The sequence below is a fragment of the Labrus bergylta genome, chromosome 15 (assembly GCF_963930695.1).
Source record: "Labrus bergylta chromosome 15, fLabBer1.1, whole genome shotgun sequence".
Lineage (NCBI taxonomy): Eukaryota > Metazoa > Chordata > Actinopteri > Labriformes > Labridae > Labrus > Labrus bergylta.
The window spans coordinates 9810526-9830443 of record NC_089209.1 but is presented as its reverse complement, the minus strand read 5'-3'; the positions used below and the strand labels follow the sequence as shown (position 1 = coordinate 9830443).

Sequence of the window (19918 nt, the reverse complement as noted above, 5' to 3'; positions counted from 1 at the left end):
TTGATGAAGTTTCTGTCAGAGTCTTACCCGAGTCTCCGATCCATCAATCTGGATATTGCACTTCAAGTCTCTTTCCTTTATACTATGCCAACAGCTGTGCATAGTATTCTATCGGTTTTCTTACATCTTCTCTTCTCTCCCTCTCCTCTTTAATATCAGACCTGACTGAGCAGCGACAGAGGGCCCGGTTGCTGGAGCAGGAGCGCATGAAAGCCGAGGAAGAGGCCGCTCGCCTGGAGGGAGAGCGTCAGGCTGCCCTGCTGGCTAAAGAGGAGCTCGCCCGCCATGCTGAGGACCAGAAGAAGAGTCAGGAACAGCTGGTCAGTATTCACAATGTGCTATTATTCAGGCGCTTAAAGCAAAGTTTTCAATGAAGTAACTTATTGTATATACTTGAACTTATAAAACACTAAAGACAGAAACCATTCACCAGATTTGCTCAGCTCTGTAGCTGGCAGGCTCTGCAGGGCATTTCATAAAGCAGTGTCTGAATACTCTCAATCCAGACAAAACCTCTCTGAAGGGTCCAGCTGGACCACACCCCACTGCTTCAGACTAACTAACCCCTTTCACCTAGAGTCACCGGTCTGTGGACCACCCACAGAACTGTGAGCTGCGTCCTCTGTCACTTTGACAGCAAGGACAGTAAAGCTGTGTTTACCACAAACACCTGCTGCGACACCCTGCATCCTTAAACCCTATTAAGACGCCTGTGCAGTGGATTAAGTCACATCCACTGATTGTGACTGAACAGACGTGCAGGACTCCTCTTAGCAACATGTTCACTTATTGATGAACCTTTACTGTGTCCCTGTGTGACCACTTTTCCAGCTGAACACCTCTCGCATAACAATTTCAGGGCCCAGCGCTCCACTGTAGGAGTCTGCTTACAGCAGGTGCAGCATTAAACACTGAGCCTAGTTCAGCAGTGGTGAGGTAGTTCAGTGTGGTGAAAGATGAGCTGTCCATATTTGTTGTGATGGTGACAAGGGAAGTACCACAACACTCAGAGAGTCTGCATTCATCGGGAGGCTCTTACTCTTTCTGTTCTACTCGAGGTTTATATACTCGTCAGAACTCGTCAGATAATTGAATTATCAAGCAGAAAATCATTTGGAAATAACACATTTCAATCCTCTACTGGATTTTACACCAGCCAAGAGATGTCCTCACTCTCCCTCCTACATGTAGCTGTTCAGATCAAATCACCGTCTGTTTGAAATACCAGTAATATTAAGGAATTTGTTTTTGTAATTTCTTCTCGAGTAATTAATTCAGTAAGTGATTTATAAGCAAAGTGACATTAGTAAACTCTGCAGCCACACAATTGAAAGACTTTTAAACTTAAAGAAAATAAAATTGAAATCACTGAACACTAAAGAAAGAAAGAAACTACAAACCAAGAGGAGTTGCTGCTTGTAGTTTCTGTATCATTCACAAGGTTTTCAACAGCAGCAGAAATATCTGCGGAGTTCTACTATAACAAAAAGACATGGTGATAAATACTGTTTAATACTCTTCACACCAACCAATCAGTGTCCATCTAAAGATCTGAGCCAGAAGCGTTGAGCTCAATGGGATAAAAGTCACCGGAGAAAAAAATAAAAAGTGATTGTGACTAAACAGTCGGTCAGTAACCTTCTGGAAATGTCTGATCAACCAGCTGAAATCCAGCCCTTATGATAACTGTTAAGTATTACATTTCAGATTTTAATATTTGACTTGGTACTCTTCACAGTTTACTATGCAACCCCCAGGCAACGGCAACCTACGTTTTGTCATTTATCTGTTTCAGTAATGACAGTCTTTGACCCTGTTTCCTGAAATGTCAGTTGAAATGTTTGAAATGGATGAACGCAAGCTTGATTAAAAGAATAAACTAAGATTCATTAATGGAGGATTTATGACCAAGGTGCTAAAAACTGCATCCACCTTGACTCATGAAGAAGAAACCGTTCTGTTCTGCTGATTTATTAATCGATCAAATCTTACATGCCATCCTCCAGATGTCACTCCCCTCCTGAGGAAAGCATTTTAAGACAGCAAATCCACAGCAGATGTTAAATAAACCTTTACGTACAGGTGTCAAGAGTCATTCTGCCAGGATGAGAAACATGACTCTCTCTTTGTGCAATTTGATTATTTCTTGTCCTGGCAAGATAACCTCCTCTACCTAGCTCGTATCTTTTTATTACCTCCGTGATTGTTTCCTTTGTTGTCTTTGTTCCTCCTTCTGTTTGCTTCATTCAGGTTTCAGACCTTGATCAAGCGGTGTCTTCATGATGTAATAATGTCTTTTTCCAGCGACCAGTGTTTGCATATAATCATATTTGTTCTTAATGAATGTTTCCTCTGTTTGTTTTTTATCAGGCTGCCGAGCTTTCAGAGTACACTTCTAAGATCACTCAACTGGAGGAGGCCAAGAGACTCAAGGAGGCAGAGGCTGATACCTGGCAGCTCAGGGTGAGAGCTTTCACATGCTGTGCACAGAAGAACATCTTACCGAGGCTTTTTAAATACTTCTGTCATCAGAGACGCTAGTTTATATTAGACTATAATACATTACGTGTACAAGGACTGGAATTAGTTTTGACTCTTTCTCTTTAACAAATGATCCAGAATCTGTCTCGTAAGCAAGATGCTTGTGACTACTTTTCCCTCACACTGTGATTCTGCCGTTCTCTCCAGGCTAAGGAGGCCCAGGACGATCTGCTGAAGACCAAGGATGAGCTGCACATGGTGATGACAGCGCCCCCACCCCCACCACCTCCCCCACCGATGTACGACAACATAGACGACAACAGCGACAGCGAGGAGAACAACAGCACGCACAGCGCCGACCTGCAGACCGAGGGCATCAACGACCACCGCAACGAGGAGGATCGCCTCACTGAGGCCGAGAAGAACCAGCGCGTGCAGAACCAGCTGAAGGTGAGGACAGGGCCAACCGAAGCAGAAAACGTGCATATAGTCCATTTATTTAAAGTGATATGAAAAATGTATGAAGATTATGTTTATACTTTAACATAACCTTCTTTTCATGTTCATCAATGGGTCACATGTTGCATATTGATAAGGGGGAACAAGAGGGAAATAATCTTTGTGTCACAATATAAGTTATAACTCATCACCTTCTGGTATATCACTGAGTTATTCAAAAGCCTGACATCATGACAAATGAAGTTAGTTTGGAGCTATTTTTGGGTTATTCTTAAATTTCAATGCAGACAGAAATGTCTCTGGATGCTTCAACCAGTCAAAGCTCCAAAAATAGACCTGGTAGCTAGCTAGGTAACATTGAATTTATAAGGCCTCTACTTCAACTTAACACACAAACTGTTGAACTGACATGATTTAGCAGCCAACACGTACCTTTTTGTATTTAATGTCAGCTATTGTCCTCTTTGTTTTGTACTACCAGTGCAACAGCAGATTGACAGTTTTCACAAGTGGCAGCCATCGTGACCACCTCTTAGAAAAACAGTTGCTATTGGCACAACCTGATTTGTTTGGATCAAAGCTTGATCATTTCCAATTTCTGATATTTTTGATATTACATAATCATTCAATAACATCACTCAAACACTTCAGGTGATCACTTTCTTGATTTGTATTTAACAGTTTCTCGGTTCATAGATCCTGGATCACATAAAAAATATCTGTGGACATAAAATCTCTTTTCACATTCGCACACACTCACTGAATGAAATAGGCAAAAGCACATCAGTGTGTTTTTTAACCAAACTCAACAGGTTTGGTAAGACGCACCCTTATTTCTCTCTGGGCAACTGCTGCACACCCACTTAAATCGCTCCAGGGCAGTCTCACCCTTATCCAAGCTGGGTATTTTCATCAGATGTTCTCTACGTTCTGCTGACAATGCAAGGCTTCAGGTTGAATAGATGACCTAATTACAGCGCCTGTGAGTGTTCAAAACAAATTGCTCACACTAACTTGAACTACTGAAAAGCTTTTATAAGTGGTGAATTAATGACGGACTCATTGGAGGGATGTCACAGTGACACTACGCTGGTGTGCTTTCTTTCTGGAACTGCATTCGCTGTACTGTTTTTGTAGGCTTAATGAAGTGCTCCTTCTCCTTCTCTGCCTTTAGGCTTTGACCTCAGAGCTGGCTCAGGCGCGTGATGAATCCAAGAACACCCAGAACGACCTCCTCCACAGTGATAATGTCCGACACGGCCGGGACAAGTACAAGACCCTGCGACAGATCAGGCAGGGCAACACCAAGCAGAGGATCGACGAGTTTGAGGCCTTATAAACAGCCTGCAGCCACTCACCCTTTCTGAATGGTCACTTAAATCTGGCTCTTCAGCTGACACACACACACACACACACACACACACATACACACGCACACACACACACACAAACTCATGTATATCACACACCAGTTGCAGACTAAACTGGAGCAGTATGAGCACAGCAGAAGTATTGCTTACAGAGACACTCTCCTGTTGTGGGTTTGTCTGGAAGTGTGCAAGGCTTTGCAAATCCTCTGAACACAATTTAGTGCCAAAACCTTTTACTTCTTAGTGTTTCACATCCTATTTGTCTATTTGAATGTGTCTCAATTGATCAATTCAGACCAAATCATATTTTTATCCACAGATGAGATGAAGTAGTGGGAGTAGCCAAATTTTATTATTATTATTGATATTATTATTTCATGATGTGAAAATAGAGTGTGTAATCAAAGCCTCGCTTCTTTTCATGTCTGTCTGTTGTTGTTTTGGAAGAAAATGACAGTCGTTTAGAGCGACCACTCAGAAAGGGGTAAACAGTCCAAGGAGAAAAAAATCTTTGTGATTTCCATATATTTGAACACCTCCATTTCTGTTTTATTATTGCTTTACAATAGCTTCAAATCATGCCTAGGAAGATATTTATACTGTATATGGGACATTAAAAAGGGTATTTCATCTTGGTTTGTATATTTTTGCTATCTACTAATGATAAAACGTTTAATATTTTCAAAGGTTTTATAACCAAAATAATAGAAGTCTTATGTTCCATTATGTTTAACTTTGGATCACTAAAGAGATATAACTGTAAATTATTATTATTATTTTATACTGTAGAAGATATCCAGCTGAATGCCATTCGATCAGTTCAGGAGATGGCTTTCTTTTTAGGTACTCTAGATAATTTTTTTTTGCAGTGCAGTTCACATAATCTTGATGATTGTTTCATCTTCAGAGCACTGTTTAAACTGTAACACGTAGGTTTAATATATTTTTATTTTTCTGCTCTGTTTCATGTCTATGTTTAGTTACAGATGAGCATTGTGTGCTGCTACACCCCCCCCAGCCCCAAGTGGCCTTTCTCTCTGGCCGCCCCTCTGCAGGGTTCAGACCCAGACGGTTTGGCTTCAGTCTTAGCCAAGGTGCATAGAGACAAAATATGGATGTAACATTCAAAACTTTAGTTCTTTTTAGTGTTAGACCTCCACTGAGGATTGAACTGAGGGCTGAGGTGACGGTTATAAAGGGTTTTCATTTTGCACCTCGGTCCCTGACTGGACTGACTCGGACAGTAAACGCCAACCTCGCCCCATTTCCTCTGTGGACATGAAGTAGCATCTACAGACACTGTAATGAAAACAGCTCTGCCGGCCTTTGTATACTGTATGAGCAGGATTTTATAATGAGGTGTTACACAAATTGGCAATAAAGAAAAATCTGATTTCACACCAGTGTTTATACTTTGTCTGCTGTAAAACTTTAACTATGTGGATATCCTGTTGACATTTTTCTGAGTGGGATGCTTTATTTGGTAAAAAAAAAAAAAAAGACATCTTGTTATTTTTTTTTAATTGAACCCCCTTGGTAGCATATATCACCAAATAAGAACTGCCTTTAAATTGCACCCCGGTGACAAATAAAGTTTTTGAATTAACTATTGGATGAATACCTGGAGATTTTCATGCTCCCCAGGGATGAACCCTGTAACTGTGAGCTGTAAACCCCTGAAGTGTTTTGCCTATCCTCTGAAACGTCTCGGGATCAAGTGGATGTAATAACACAAAATGTGGTGCAGACATTCACGGTTTGAAGAGGATGAACCTAAAAGCTTAACTTTTCCTTTCATAGCACCAGTAGACAGACGTTTGTGGATTTGAGTAAAATGTCTTGACAAACTATTCAATGGAATTCGATGAGATTTGGTTCTTTCATAATTTTTTTGCTCTTAGGATAGATTTAAAAACTTTTGCTAACCCTAAACTCTAAACATCAGGTTAGGATTAACATTTGTAAAATTCTTTGCTACATGATAACATATCTTTATCTGATTCCTCATCCGTAGTTTGTGTTTGGTGCTCTATACCAAATGTGAAGTGTTATAAAACAGCTATGTCTGACCCGTAGATCTGATTAGATCTGCACTGATGTACAGAACAGCTCTGGTGCTTTTAACTATATATATCACTCCACTCGAGGTGTTCTGAATAGGCTACTGTGAACAAAGGTTACTGCGAACATGCTTTTTCTAGATTGATTGTGCTGATATTGTGAATGACGTCAACAATGTAGCTCCCAGAGCATTCATTCTCTCTTTGCATAAATCATATGGAAACATACTGATATGTACAAAGTATCATTGCTGTGCTGACATTCAGTACAACATTACTCCCTCTCATGTGACATTGCTTGAATTTATTTATGGTAAACTCCAAACATTAGCATATTGTCATCGCTTTATAGAGAATTTAAGATAATAATGTTCGGTGTGACTGTTTGATACATTAAAGGTCACATATTATCCTCCTTATCAACTAGTTTAAACAAGACTCAGAGTCTCCAAAAACATGACTGTGAAGCTTGTTAAGATCCACTCTGATCCTGTATTTGATCATGCCTTTAAACCCCTCTATTTCAGCCCTGCTCAGAACAGGCTGTTTCTGTGTCTGTAGCTTTAAATGCAAGTGAGATGTGTTCGACCACGCCCCCCTCTCTGGAAGGACTTGGGTGGCTTGGGCTTTCTCGCTCCATGCCCAATTGTTTATGGTGAGAAGGTGGACTCAGAGGGCAACACCTCGCTGTCGGAGTATCACCCACCTTGGGGAGGTGTTACTGCCCTTTGTGATGTCATGAAGGGAAAATCTCAGAGTACTACCTTCAAACTTAAGTGCAGTATGCTCTGAAGTAAGGCCATATCTGTGCTTTTTTAACTGACTGTAGCATGACTTGCTTAGAGATCACAGTCTCTGCAGAAATAAAAACTGCATGCTGATGCGTTGAACCGTTACATTTGGTCACGTTCACATTGTTGGCATGAACAGGCAAGCTGACATCATGTCACTTGTTGTTCACTTAGCTCTGGTTTCCATAGTTACAATCGAGAATCGGTTAACACAGATTCCAGGCCAGTGACATCACCACTCATTGTTTTTTTTTACTTCTTATTTTCATGTCGCAGTGAAAACTGAGCCTGAGCTTGTCTTTCACACGCTGCTTACACTGAGACTAGAAGGACTTCTTTGTAGGATGAGGAAACACTGGATGGTCTTGCAGCTCATTCTGAAATCACTCAAACCACTTCCTGTGACCGGCGGGTGTGGCTCCGGATTTCATTTCTAAGAAATATCATCCCGCTGTCTTTTCCAGTAATTTCATTTGCATTGATGTTTAGATGCTTGACTCCTCTAACCAAGCAGCACATTGAAGAGGACACAATCTAAGGTGCCCTGAAGTGCAACAGAGTGAAACATTTTTTTTATTTTTTTAAGCAAAAGACTAGGCTATTATATAAGCTTCTTCTTATTCACAACAAGTAGGTGGCAGAAACTGCACTCTATTACATTTATGTTACAATTATCATGACTGTTTTACTGATTCGGATCAATCATACAAAATATAATCAGTTTCTCCAATGTGTTAAAAAAACAAACAGGAAAAGTGTCCTTTCAGATGCTTTCAATGGAGAAAGCATGACATTGTGTCCTCCATTGTGCTCTGTCAGTGGAGGAAATGCAAGTGTCCTCTAGTGTGGCTTCAGACTGTCCCAACATGCTGAAAAATATAAACTGTTGGTTTCATAAACTGAAAGAAAAATTTCACTCCATTAATAAATAATATAATAATAATAATAATAATGATAAATGTACACTCACAGTTATTGTCACCATAAGGTGTACAGTCTAAAAACAATGGCTCAGGTCCAGAACCAAACTACAGACACAGTAAGCAACAAAGTGAACATAGTGGAGCATCAAAGAGATTTGATTTGGGGGAGACCAAAAACAGCTTAAAGGAGAGTCAAGCTCATAATGTGCTCTAGCTAGGACGTTGCTGTGTCAACTTTATAATGATGCATAAAGTTGGTGTTCACAGTTTTGTGCTTCCCCCAAGTGGCCAAAAACAGTTACTACAAGTTTAACAACAAACAATTCCTCACTTATGAATCCCCTTATTGGCAATTTTCCAGAGTTTTCAGGACAATGTCTTGGCTGTTATTGGCTGACGAAGCTCAGTTGTTAAAAAGAAAATCAAGAAATAATACTTATAGAAAATACTTTATTAATAAATATAAGTATTGCAGTACAATAAATTAAAACATAAATATATAAACACCTGTTCCCTGATTACGACTTCTTAACATTCTACAATTCTACAATTCACTTAGCAGAGGCTTTTATCCAAAGGGACGTTTTATTTAAATGTATATTCATGTACTATACAAGTGATACACTAAGTGTAACAAGTTATTCAAAGGAAGAGTTGTGAATAATAACTTCAAATGTCTTTGTTTGTTTGTTATACTACGTTCTGACTACCATAATTCTTTTTTCAATATTTGACAAGAAGTCACTTCAGTTGCCAGAGTCTATTTCAGGTCTTCTCAGGGGTCTTTCAAAGGTACAGGAGGGGTTTTGGATCCTACAGATCCAGGTTCTAAGGGCCGTACTGTAGACCTGTAGACGGAGTGCTACCCTCGGGGATGGGCGTCTTCTGGAAGAGCTCTCTGCAGGCTCTCAGGGTCAGACACCTAAACACAACAAAACACACACACAGCTAAATAAACACACAGTCATGCTTATTAAACACTTGTGCTCTTAAAAGCATTCCTAAACACACACCAGTACACACATAACGTGGCCCACGGAAACACACACACAAAGACACACTCAGGCCCACAAAGAGGCGTATTTACACTCTGACACAGGTGTTTGAACTTGTGGGAAGGTGTTTGGCTCCTTTGATACGGACGGTTAGTATTTCATAGTCTTTCATCGTCATATTAAGTGTCATGGAAGTTTCCAAAAGAGGCGTTCTTCTGACCCCTAGTGGTGATATAACAGAATCAAGACCTGATGGCTGCTGGGACGTGGTTTGGAACTGTCAGACTATTTTCACTTCCATTTGCACTTTAAATTAGCTTTTAAAAAAATCTATCTTAATCTACAAGCTTAGTTTTTCCTTTTTGAAAGTGTTGGTTATTAAGGCACCTTTGTAACACATTAACATGATAACCACACCCTACATTATTAATCATCTCTAATGTTTGAAAGGAAAATAAGAATTTGTTTCTACATGTAAAATAAGGTAAACCGCTTTCCCCCCATATGGATTATAAACTGTGGGATTCCTAATATGAATTATTGCAGTGCCCGTTTGTGCATTTATAAAGTCCATTATTATATACAACTTCTCAGGGGGAATAAAAATCCAGTTTTAAGATGACATTATGTGCTGTCTTTGAAGTGTCATCTGTTTTCAATGTTTAGTCTTTATGTACGGATGATGAACAGATTATTAATTATGTGAAAAATGAGACATGTGATTATTAAATTCATATAACAGTATATTATATCAGTAAATCGGCCGAGCTGTGCATTTTTCTTGCAGTCGTTTATGTGAGCTGAGTTGCAGGAGCTCACCCTGACTGTTGGAGCGGTGCTTTACGCTGAGCAGCAGATCTCCTCCGTCCAGCTCCACAGCGCCCCCCTCTGGACCCTCAGCCTGAGTGACACAAAAACACAAGAGAGGAGAGAGAAATAAGCCAACACAAAAACCCCTCAGAGGATAACATTTTGAAATACTTACTGGTATGACAACTAAACAAAACATATACAAAACATAACTATACTGAATATTTAGCTCAATTATTATTCACAATTTAAAAAAGAGAGAGTTTATTACAGTGATAACACTACACTCTATACTCTACATTTATTTTAAAATGTCCAATTTATCTTTTAGAACGGATTCTTTGATGAGATATTGAAGTATGAAATAATATCACTTTACACGGTTTCAGCAAAACTGACAAGCAATTGAGAGACTAGTGAAATATTGAGCAGAGTAAAAAAAATGGTGCAAAAGATTTCTCACACCACTCTCCTATCTGTGTGATACATACAGCAACAGGTAGCAGCCAGTTTGTTTAGCTAAGGTAAGGCTCCAGTACTTACACAACTCCTCACCCACATCAAGCCCTGGCAGCATGTTATCCCAGCCCTCATATTTGGACACTTTTCTTTTTTTCAAACCTCTGGACTCCCATCCTTTGTCTAGTTTGTGTTTTTTGTTCTGTCTCTTATTGTAACTCTGCAATGTAAAGCCTCCTTTGGTCCTTTAAAGAGGTTTACATTAATGTAATATATTATTATTATTAAGCTCAGCTAAACTTAGCCAAGTGTAAAGAATAGAAAAAGAGAAGCTTAGAGCCTTTAACTGTCAAAATGTTACGATCAAACCATCTGCACCTCAACATTTGATTGGTTATCAAATCATGTCTTGTTCATGATTTGACATTCAATAAATGTTTAGTTTCATGGTTCAGTAGTCTAGAGGTGGTATTTTTATTCTTCTGGTTTTCTTGAATCCTTATGATTTTATATTGAACACTTTGTGTGACCGTAGACAACAGACCTTTTTCTAAAAATGATTTTCTCCTCCTTATTTTCATCATCACAGCTTGTGTATCTAAACCTCCTCTGCTCTTTTTACCTTCGGACACAGCGGGTACCAGTTGAAGCGCTGGGACATCTTGTCGTCAAACCTCCAGCCATCCAGGGGGATCAGGACCTCCCCGAGAAACACCTTCTTTCTCAGGGTTCCTGAATGCCACACAGAGGCCTGAAGTCTCTTCCCAAACAGCAGGGGGCGCTCTATGTAATACTATTTAAAAAAAACAGGCAAAGAACTTTATTCAACGTGACAAAGTCAAGCATGACCACACAGAAGCTTAGAATAATTGAGGCCTGCTAATATTTTTAAAGTGTTTATCTCAAGATTATTTTTTAGTTATTTAATTAACCTGAGAAAAAAAGTGCCATTATCTTATTTTGTATCAAAACTGGAACTTGGAAACTGGATGAATACTGTATAAAAACGTGCTGCTTCTTTCTCGGATCATTTTGTTGAGTACAAATAAAACAAAACAGCAGATGAGTCCTCTTCTGTTTTGTCATGATCAATCATCTCTTTACCTTGACAAATTAGGGGACAAGCCAAATAGCTGACATACATGTTTTAGATGATAATAGCAGTTCTATTTTTACCTTTAAGACTTCGTTATAAACTGGATCAGTCGTGTTTTTCTTCACCGCTGTCTTCAGTTTGCTGCTCTTTTCTGGGAGCACGTAGAGTTTCACATATCTACACAAAGAAATAACAAGTACAGATTGCTGACATGTTTGTGAATCACGCTTTAAAACGGGGTCATTCGGAGTGCCACTCTGTGATATCCTTACGGGTTGCATTTCTTCCTCTTGGCGTCTCCACAGGTGAGATTTCTGCAGGCCCTGACCCAGATCTCCAGACAGGAGGAGCTGCTGCTGTAGGACAGAGCGAGCTCCAGCTCTCCTGAAACAGTGATGCTCTCGAAGAAGCTGCTAACGCTGCTGGTGCTGCCCTGAAGGAGGAAAACACAGATGTTAACTCTGTATTCTATGTTTCTAAAGGACTGCTTTAGCAGCATATCAGCTGCTAATTGATATGTTGAAGAGATAGGAGGCTGATAACGATCACCGTCCGTCTACAATTCTGCTAAATCAGGATGTTACTTTGTAATGTTTTTTTTCTACTATTATCAGATTGAACTTACTCTCTTTCCTCCTGAGTACTCAGAACTGCATGAAGTTTCTTCTTCTGCCCCGGTGGAGGAGCCTTCATGGTCGCTGTCTTTGCTTTTCTTGAAGAGGTTTGGAAGGCTGGGCATTTTAAAGAGCTGAAAAAAACAACAAAGGAAACTCATTTATTAACTGTGCTTTTAAAGGCTGACAGTTATTCTATAGTATAACCAGTAGAGATGACTTTAAGCTCCTTTAATGGCCTCTTTCAGAGCTCTAATAGGCCTTGTTAGCTTTGGTATATTCTCATGAAGGTGAACTCGGTCCATACAAGTGTGCAGCTGATTAATCGAAGGATCGGGGCTGCTAAGCACACTTGTGTCTCTAGTTTCCTTTAAAGCATTTTATGAAGTTTTTTTTAGCCGACTCACATTTTTGGATTTGTTGATGTCGGTGTCGGAGAGACTCTTCTGGTTGCTGAAGTTGAAGCAGGACCCTCTGCGGATGTTGTCAACACTGAGCAAGTCATTCTGAGACGTTGAAATCTCTGCATGGAGAAAACAGAAGTGGTGGATGAAAGATTGATTCAGATTGCATTGATTTATATCAATTAACAGTCTTGCATTGGAATGTTTCTTTTTGACTTTTTTTATTATTATTATTATTAATGGTACATTTTTACAGTTCATTAAATTTAATTTTTAAGCACATTTTTGATATTTTACTTTATTTTATAATATTAACACATTTCTTAGACATAGTTAACTGAGAGTGTTTGGATTCTTTGATGGATTTTTTAAAGAATACTAAAAGGAAAACGTGAAATAACAAATATTTTTGCATAAAATTACAAAAACGTCAAATCTAGACAGTTGCCATTTTACTTTTTGGTCAATCAAATAACTCATTATTCGACAAAACCTTCCAATCTTTCAGGAAATCCTCAAATTCAGTCGAAAGAATTTTTTATATTAATTAATTTATTAATAATTACAGAAATATGCAAACTAGGGAATTGTTCACTGCCTGGATTAAGTTCACATGAATGTTTAAATGGGTCACGAGTCTCATGTTGTCAAAGCGGTTTGTACAAAGTTTGCAACATGCCGGTGCAACAGGATCTAAGTTCGTCATCCTGATGTGAAACTGCTGCTGATGCAGATCTGACGGCGAGGTAAGAGGGGCGTTTGATTTGTCACGCTATTTGAGATGCATCACCTCTGTGGTTTTCTCTCTGCTCTTCAGATCATATAACATTCAGAGGAAGTGATTCTTCTGAATCTGATAAAACATTTCACACCTAAATGCACTCTGATGACACTCAATGTGTTCAAGTTTTAAGTCGTTAACTAACATTGTCCTGAGTCATTGGAAAACATACTTTTAATGTGAGAGGTGACATGAACCATCAGGTCCTCCATGGACTTGTTGAAGGTTCTTGAGCTTTTCCAATCCTGCAGATTAAACACACAAACAAGACAATCAATTTATCAATCATACTTTTATTTCTAGAAAAATGATAAATGAAAATGTATTTTACCCCAGATCTGCTCAGAAATGGAAATTCCATGTAGGGTGGAGGAGTGGGAGGTACAACTGATATATGACTGAAGAGAAAGGGAAATATGGCTTACTTTTAATGTTGTGTCAATCGGTTTTAAAAAATAACATTATAACAAAATGCACAGATACATTTGGTAACATTTCCATACCTCAGCACACTGTAGGTCTTTAATAGTTTCTCCCCAACCGTCTCATATTTCGCTGAAAAAAAAACCAAACAGAAATATGATTTTGAACCTTGAACCTTGATATTGAATAATTGATTAACTGCCTCAGTCTACACATAGGAGACAGTGAAACACAAACAACCCAGATCCTCTCTGTTTTATGAGGCAATGGATTAAAACTGGATTTAAACAATGAAGTATCTTTAGTTCATAGAAAGGTTGAAAATAAAAAGAAACAAATGGTGCATGCAGGAAGTCCTAGTATTGCAAACAAACCTGTGGTGACTGGAAATTTGTGTGAACACTCGTCTAAGAACCATTCTCCAGACCTGATCTTCACCTCCCTGTGAGAAAAAAAAGGAACTCATGATTAACATGAACACTGGACAACACATACTGAAGCCCAAAGTGGGGAAAACAACATGAAATGCACTTTTTTCAGTCTGATCACAATTGTTTTCTCCTCTGTGCTTATAACTGAATAGCATGCATACAAAAGGTTTTGACGGGATCATCTTTGTTTTTTTATTTTTTTCCGCTTCTGGGAATATCGGTTTTGAGGGTGAAAAATCAACGACCTTTTTTTAAGCATTTAAAAAAAAGGTAGTTGATGTAATGCTCATTTTCGCCACAGGGGGCAGACATGCAGCATGTTACGAAAGAACTTCAAACATTACATTTTAAAAACCTTTCTCTCCCCTCCTGTTATGTAGAAGAAAATAAACTTGAGGAAAAGCATGGGCGGTTCTAGGCAGGGGCCAACGGGGTCCAGTGCCCCTGTAACACTGAGCTTGGTCCCCCCTGTGGCCACCCCTCCAAAAGGAAGAGCCCCCCCTAATAACACTATACTCAATATTTGACTCAACAACTGGACTCACAATCTAGTATTAAATACTGAAACAAATATAAATCATGGTATTTTATGATGTGCGCTTTTATTTGGCATAATATTTATATATTTTTTTTAAAGCAATCATCTTTGTCTATTTTCTACCTGGGTTTAATGTTCCCCTCTGACAAAACAACTGGCCCCCGTTTGGTCCCCCTCAGTAAAAGTGGACTAAAACCACCACTGAGGAAAAGATCAATCAGATTGTTTTTAATTGTTCAAAAATCAAACAAAGGAAAGAAAATGATTGAGATCAAGACAAAAAAAAATAGTTTTTCTCACTCCACCAGCGCTTCTGTACTCATACTAGTATGCCTATACCATAAACTGTGTATAAAAAGTCTATCCTACACTCATACTGAAAAAGAAGAGGCAGCTATACAGCAATTCTATTTACTGCCCCTGCCCACCTAACTATTTAAAAGAAGTGCTATCCTGGCTGACTTTTTTCTGATAAATTAAATTAAAACATTCACTTTTATTTTAGCTCAGATCTTTTATTCAGTTAGGGTATAAGTTTGAATGAGGAAAAACTGAGATTAAAGCTTTCCTGAGTCAAATATAGATTTTCTCCTTGCATTAATCAGATGGTTGAAGTGTTTGCCTCACCTGTAGGCGTAGCAGACCGTGCACTTCCAGCCCGCCGCTCCCACGCCCACTCGACACCTGCTGCAGATCCGGTGGCTGCAGCCGCGGCACACGTCACCACAGTTCCAGAACTTTCCCAGGGGCCTCTGGCAGCGCGCGCACGTCCGCTCGCCGTACTGCCGCGCGTGACTCTTCGCACCTCTTCTCCGAAGCTCCTGGAGCTCATGTTTCATCCTCCTGAGGTAAAGGAAAGCATTGATTAGATAACTGACGACCTCTCTGTTGCTGTTTTTTTTCAAACTGTTCATATCATATGGTGGAACAGACATGGACCAGTGGCATCTCCAGTAAGCACTGGTTAACTCATACATGCACTTCAGTTTCATTTAAAGGAGTTATTATTCACATGCACACTCCTGTACTCTTTCCAGCATGGTGCTAGAGTTCAAAACAGGAGCGTGAAGATTTTTTTCCATTCCTACCAGTGTTCTATCAAATAGTGCTACCCATTGAGATGTGCTTCCATGCAGCTCAGTAACAGCATCCTACAGGGAGCATTTTTGGATAGGAGCTTTTTTCATCTATCGAGGAATGCTTTCTCTGAAATCTTAAAGCGTTTTAATTAAAGAGTATCTCAACAGACTTGTTGTTTCCCTACAGTGCAGCGAGTCGTGGTGTTTCAAAGTGATTCTGTACTGTGAGCATTATTTCATAACTGTCCCCTGAAATCTTTAATAATAGACTTATGGAGTCTAGAATATGGAGTGAGAATATAAGGTTATTTATTTCTTATATGCTTATTTCAAAGGGGATACAGATAGCCTGTCTGTCCCTTCTATGGTTTTGCACTATGGTTGCATTTTTTTTTGTCAAGGCAGCACATCTTGTCAGAACACCGGCAGTTTTCTAACATCCGCTTTAAACAGCCAGAAAAGTTGACAACCTGCCTTCAAAATAAAAGATCAAACCAATTGCAAACATAACAGAAGAGAAGAGTTAACCTCATTTAGAAGCAAGTTTAGATAAGAGGTTATTGATTAGATATTTACACTTCATTTTCATGTCATTAGAAAGATTACCTGATTTAAGATGAAGTAGCTTTGGTGGGAAAAAAAACACGACTTTTTGACATTGTGATAACTGTTTTTTTTTTTTTTTTAAATAACTACTTTGTTTCATTGGTTAAACGGATTTCCTAGATAGACATTTCTCACCTAATCCTGTCCTCTTCAATGATACGCAGCTGTTTGTCTCTCCGAAGAACCTCCAGGACCCGTTCTCTCTCCAGAGCTTGAAGCAAACTTAAATCCATCTCTGAACAACGGTCTCAATCTTCTGTGTGTCTCTCTCACCGGTCCTCTGCAGTCTGCCTCTCATCCACTCTGTTTCTCTGTTTTCTTTCTGTTTCTGCCTCCTCCTCCTCCTCTTCTCTTTAACCCTCCCACTTTTACTGGACCCCGATCTCCACTTCAGTCTCTTAAAGCTGTAAGAATAAAAAGAGAGATGGTAAAGGTTATGCTGCTGCTGCTGCTGCTGTTGGGGTCTTTCTTTTTCTGATCTTTATGTCCGTGGAGTCTCCCTCCACGTCAGAGCCGGATATAACCCTTCTGAGCAGATAACACTAGTTGTCATGTTTCTACTTGGATGATTCAAGTTCAGTGTGTCTACATGACAGCAGGGGAAATACCCTCATGACATATTCTTTTCTGCAGAATTACAAATCTGCATCCTGATGACAGGTAGACAGAAATATCTCAGAAACATAGAGTCAGATGAAACATGAAACTAAAACCAATACTACATTAGGCCAGTGTTTAAAACACCCAACTACTGATTGCATTCATTTCCTCATCTTCCTCTTTTATGACAGTATTAGAGGCTTTATCCCCCCCCTCCCAGTATTTAGCCTCTTGTCTGACCAGCTCCTCTTCCTCGGCTGCAGGAAGAGCAGTGATGCTTCACTGATGACACAACCACACAACAAACCAAATGCCAACTCCTGCATTATTGATGGATGACGTGCATCTGTGTTCTGGTTGTTCTAGTTCCATTTTTTTTTCTTCTTTTTCTGCAGGTCAGTGGACTTTATCCAAGGCCAGGTTTCCACACTTTCATGGACATGAGTCTGCTTCTGTTCGGAGTTCCTGCCTGTTTAAAGTTTGTCCTTGCCTCCTAACTTTGCAAAATGTTTCTTTGTGCTCATGATGGATTAACGTTTGGTCTTTGTAAATACTGTAACAAAGAGTAAGGTCTTTTACCTGCTCTTTTGGAAAGTGTCTTTAGATAACAGTTGTTATGAATTGGCACTATACAAAAAAAAAAGAAAGACTGATTGATTGAAGTTGTGATGCTTTCCCCTGAAGTTCTGTCTGAAAAAACAGGGAGGAGTTCTGATTCATACAACTTTATTTTACTCATCCGTCTTAGTCTGGGAACTAGAAGCATCTGCGAGCTCATGTTTTTCCTGATTCTTGCAGATGCATCTCGCCCGGTCACCTGTTCTAACAGATTTCCATCTGACCTCACACTGGTCGGGCCAAATCCCAACAACCTATCTAAGATTGGGCGGGTTTGATGTTAGGATAGATGAAGCTTTTCGTGAACAACCAAGATGTCTGTTGCTAATGATTAAAGTTCTAAATCAATTGACAATATAACGGAACAAAAAGTGCTCGCTTCTAAATCATGTGAATTATCTGAGAGCCATATCAAGTGGCTGTTGCGACTAGCTAGCTAGCCTAGCAGTCTACCACTTCATGTCACATTTTGTTGCTTTGCTTAATAGAAGCTTCCAGAGGTATTTTCAGGTCTGCACCTTTTAATAAGACCCCTTGCAAATAAATGTAGAGGTTCCAGATTATACATGTCTGTCAGTCTTTCAATACAAAGGCAAGCTCCTCAGTTTACAGTAAAGCTAAATGACCTTATATTGGCCTTACTGATGAAAGATCATTGCCAGTTTTTTCACTTCTCGCCTGGCTCAATTTTATCCTCCAATTGTCAAACTATATTTTAAGCTGTCATTCATCTCATTAGAGATTCTACTTTTTGTGCCTAGTGCAGTTTGAAACGAAACCCTTGTCCTCTTCAGTGGTGAAGCATCTTGAGAGCAGAGGAAGCTGTGTGTTGAATAGCTGGATGCCAATCTGTGCTGTTAGATAAGAGCCTGTCCCTGTTAGTATCCAGAGCTGCCAGGAGGCCGGACTAAACCATCAGTGTCAGCTGTAATGAGGCCTCGTGGCTTACAGCTGTTATCTGTCCTTTTGCTGATGTGCTCCATGCCTGAAGGGAATCTCTGAAGTTGTAAATATCACTGAGGCAAGATGTGAAATATGTTAGGAAGGTTGTGATGCAGCGGGCGTTTCGTCATGCATGTTTGGGAAATTTTCCGTTCTGAAGACTCTCAGTTTGACAGTTTGTTGAAGGCTTTATCTTGTGCAGGGGATGATGATGGTCACATACAAGCACACTCATTTCACCCTCTCTCGTACTCTGCAAAGGACCTCGATGATTCAGGCTGTCCGTGGTTTAGTGGTGACTCTTGAGTTCGCATCCGAGAAGACATGGTGGACCTTATCAGCCCACCACAGCTAGTGACAGTAAAAGAACACCTTACTGGTTGCATTGGGAGCTAAATACAGAGCTTGAGAGCAGTGAGAAAGACCAAAGCTATCGCATTGTCTGCTCTGACACGTTTCCCACCCAGAGCAGAGCTTCCTGGAAAGACCTGTGAGAGCGGCTGCATACGTCAAGTCAAAGCCAGACTGATCACCACATGCACAAATCCAAAGACAAACCAAAGGACGGATTCTGTCACGATTGTTAACCAAACCGACAGAGACATGTGGGTTGGTTATTTTAACACAGAATGACCTCAATTTTAAAAACCAGCTGGAGTAGTAACAACAACAAAAAAATGCTGGAATATATCTGCATGGGGTTGACATCAGTGCTTTTTAAAATCCATGCATCTAACTTTTGAAAGATTAAGAAGAGTTAACTTAAGAACAAACGAAGAGACTAGATTTCCTTTTCAATGAACAGCTCTGACAGGAAGTAGCACCCGCTTTTTCAAACTTTTAAACTTGCATAGAAGTACAAGTTGAAAGACATCGCTCTGCAATACAGAACGTGAAGATTCATCAAAATGTGTAACGTAAGAATGTAAAATGTGAAGATCTTATGCATGCAGCACAACGTGCACGAGATCCTTTGAGGAGGACTAAATGAGAGCTCGGCTGTGATTGCAAAAGCTTTGCTGAACACACCCTGAGCTTCTGAAATCTGAGACGTCCCTGTGACTCAGGTGAAAAACGTTAGAACTCCATGTGGCTCATTTTACAAAAACAAAGAAAGGGAAAGTAAGGTCAAGTTTGTTACATAAGAACCAGGTTGATGCAGAGCTAAAATGCACGTTGACAGAAGCTTACCGTCAGGCTCGCTGCACCGCTGGAGTGGTCATCCTGAGGAAGTGGCAGATTTTATACACTTAAGCGAACATACAGAACATTTCCTTCCTCTCTCTGTTCGCACGCATGCTGCAATCTGGAGAGAAACTGCTGGGCGGTTACATTGCACATTTTCTCTGAGAGCTTTCCTTTGTTTTGGGCGTCCCACTGTGTGCAAAAGTGTTTCTGTGCGGACCCAATCTAGGTGTACTACTGAGGAATAAAGAAC

At 39.8% G+C, this 19918-nt stretch overlaps 2 protein-coding genes across 2 annotated transcripts in view; one reads left to right on the top strand and one right to left on the bottom strand.

Annotated features, from left to right (window-relative positions):
* ezrb (ezrin b) overlaps positions 1–5708 on the top strand; it is a 30106-nt gene extending 24398 nt beyond the window's left edge. The window contains exons 10-13 of the mRNA XM_020628504.3: positions 160–320; positions 2371–2463; positions 2689–2931; positions 4115–5708. Coding sequence (XP_020484160.2) covers positions 160–320; positions 2371–2463; positions 2689–2931; positions 4115–4279 — 662 coding nt within the window. The 3' untranslated portion in view covers positions 4280–5708. The remainder of the gene's footprint in view (positions 1–159; positions 321–2370; positions 2464–2688; positions 2932–4114) is intronic.
* A 2806-nt stretch (positions 5709–8514) lies between these two features.
* Positions 8515–19797, bottom strand: sytl3 (synaptotagmin-like 3). The gene is made up of 14 exons (XM_020628414.3): positions 19672–19797; positions 16456–16724; positions 15263–15478; positions 14041–14108; positions 13747–13798; positions 13575–13641; positions 13416–13488; positions 12466–12581; positions 12070–12192; positions 11717–11877; positions 11525–11621; positions 10971–11141; positions 9899–9980; positions 8515–9006 (listed from the first exon to the last, which is right to left on the bottom strand). The coding sequence occupies exons 2-14, from the start codon at positions 16551–16553 to the stop codon at positions 8999–9001; spliced, it is 1332 nt and encodes a 443-aa protein (XP_020484070.2). The 5' UTR covers positions 16554–16724; positions 19672–19797; the 3' UTR covers positions 8515–8998.
* Between the last annotated feature and the right edge of the window lie 121 nt (positions 19798–19918).

Excerpts from the sequence above, each read along its gene's own strand:
- sytl3 (XM_020628414.3), bottom strand. The coding sequence starts at position 16,553 with ATGGATTTAAGTTTGCTTCAAGCTCTGGAGAGAGAACGGGTCCTGGAG. Across the intron at positions 11,622-11,716 it reads AAGAGGAAGAAATGCAACCC|ATATGTGAAACTCTACGTGC; the intron begins GTAAGGATATCA and ends TTCTTTGTGTAG. Across the intron at positions 11,142-11,524 it reads TTTATAACGAAGTCTTAAAG|TATTACATAGAGCGCCCCCT; the intron begins GTAAAAATAGAA and ends TTTTTTAAATAG.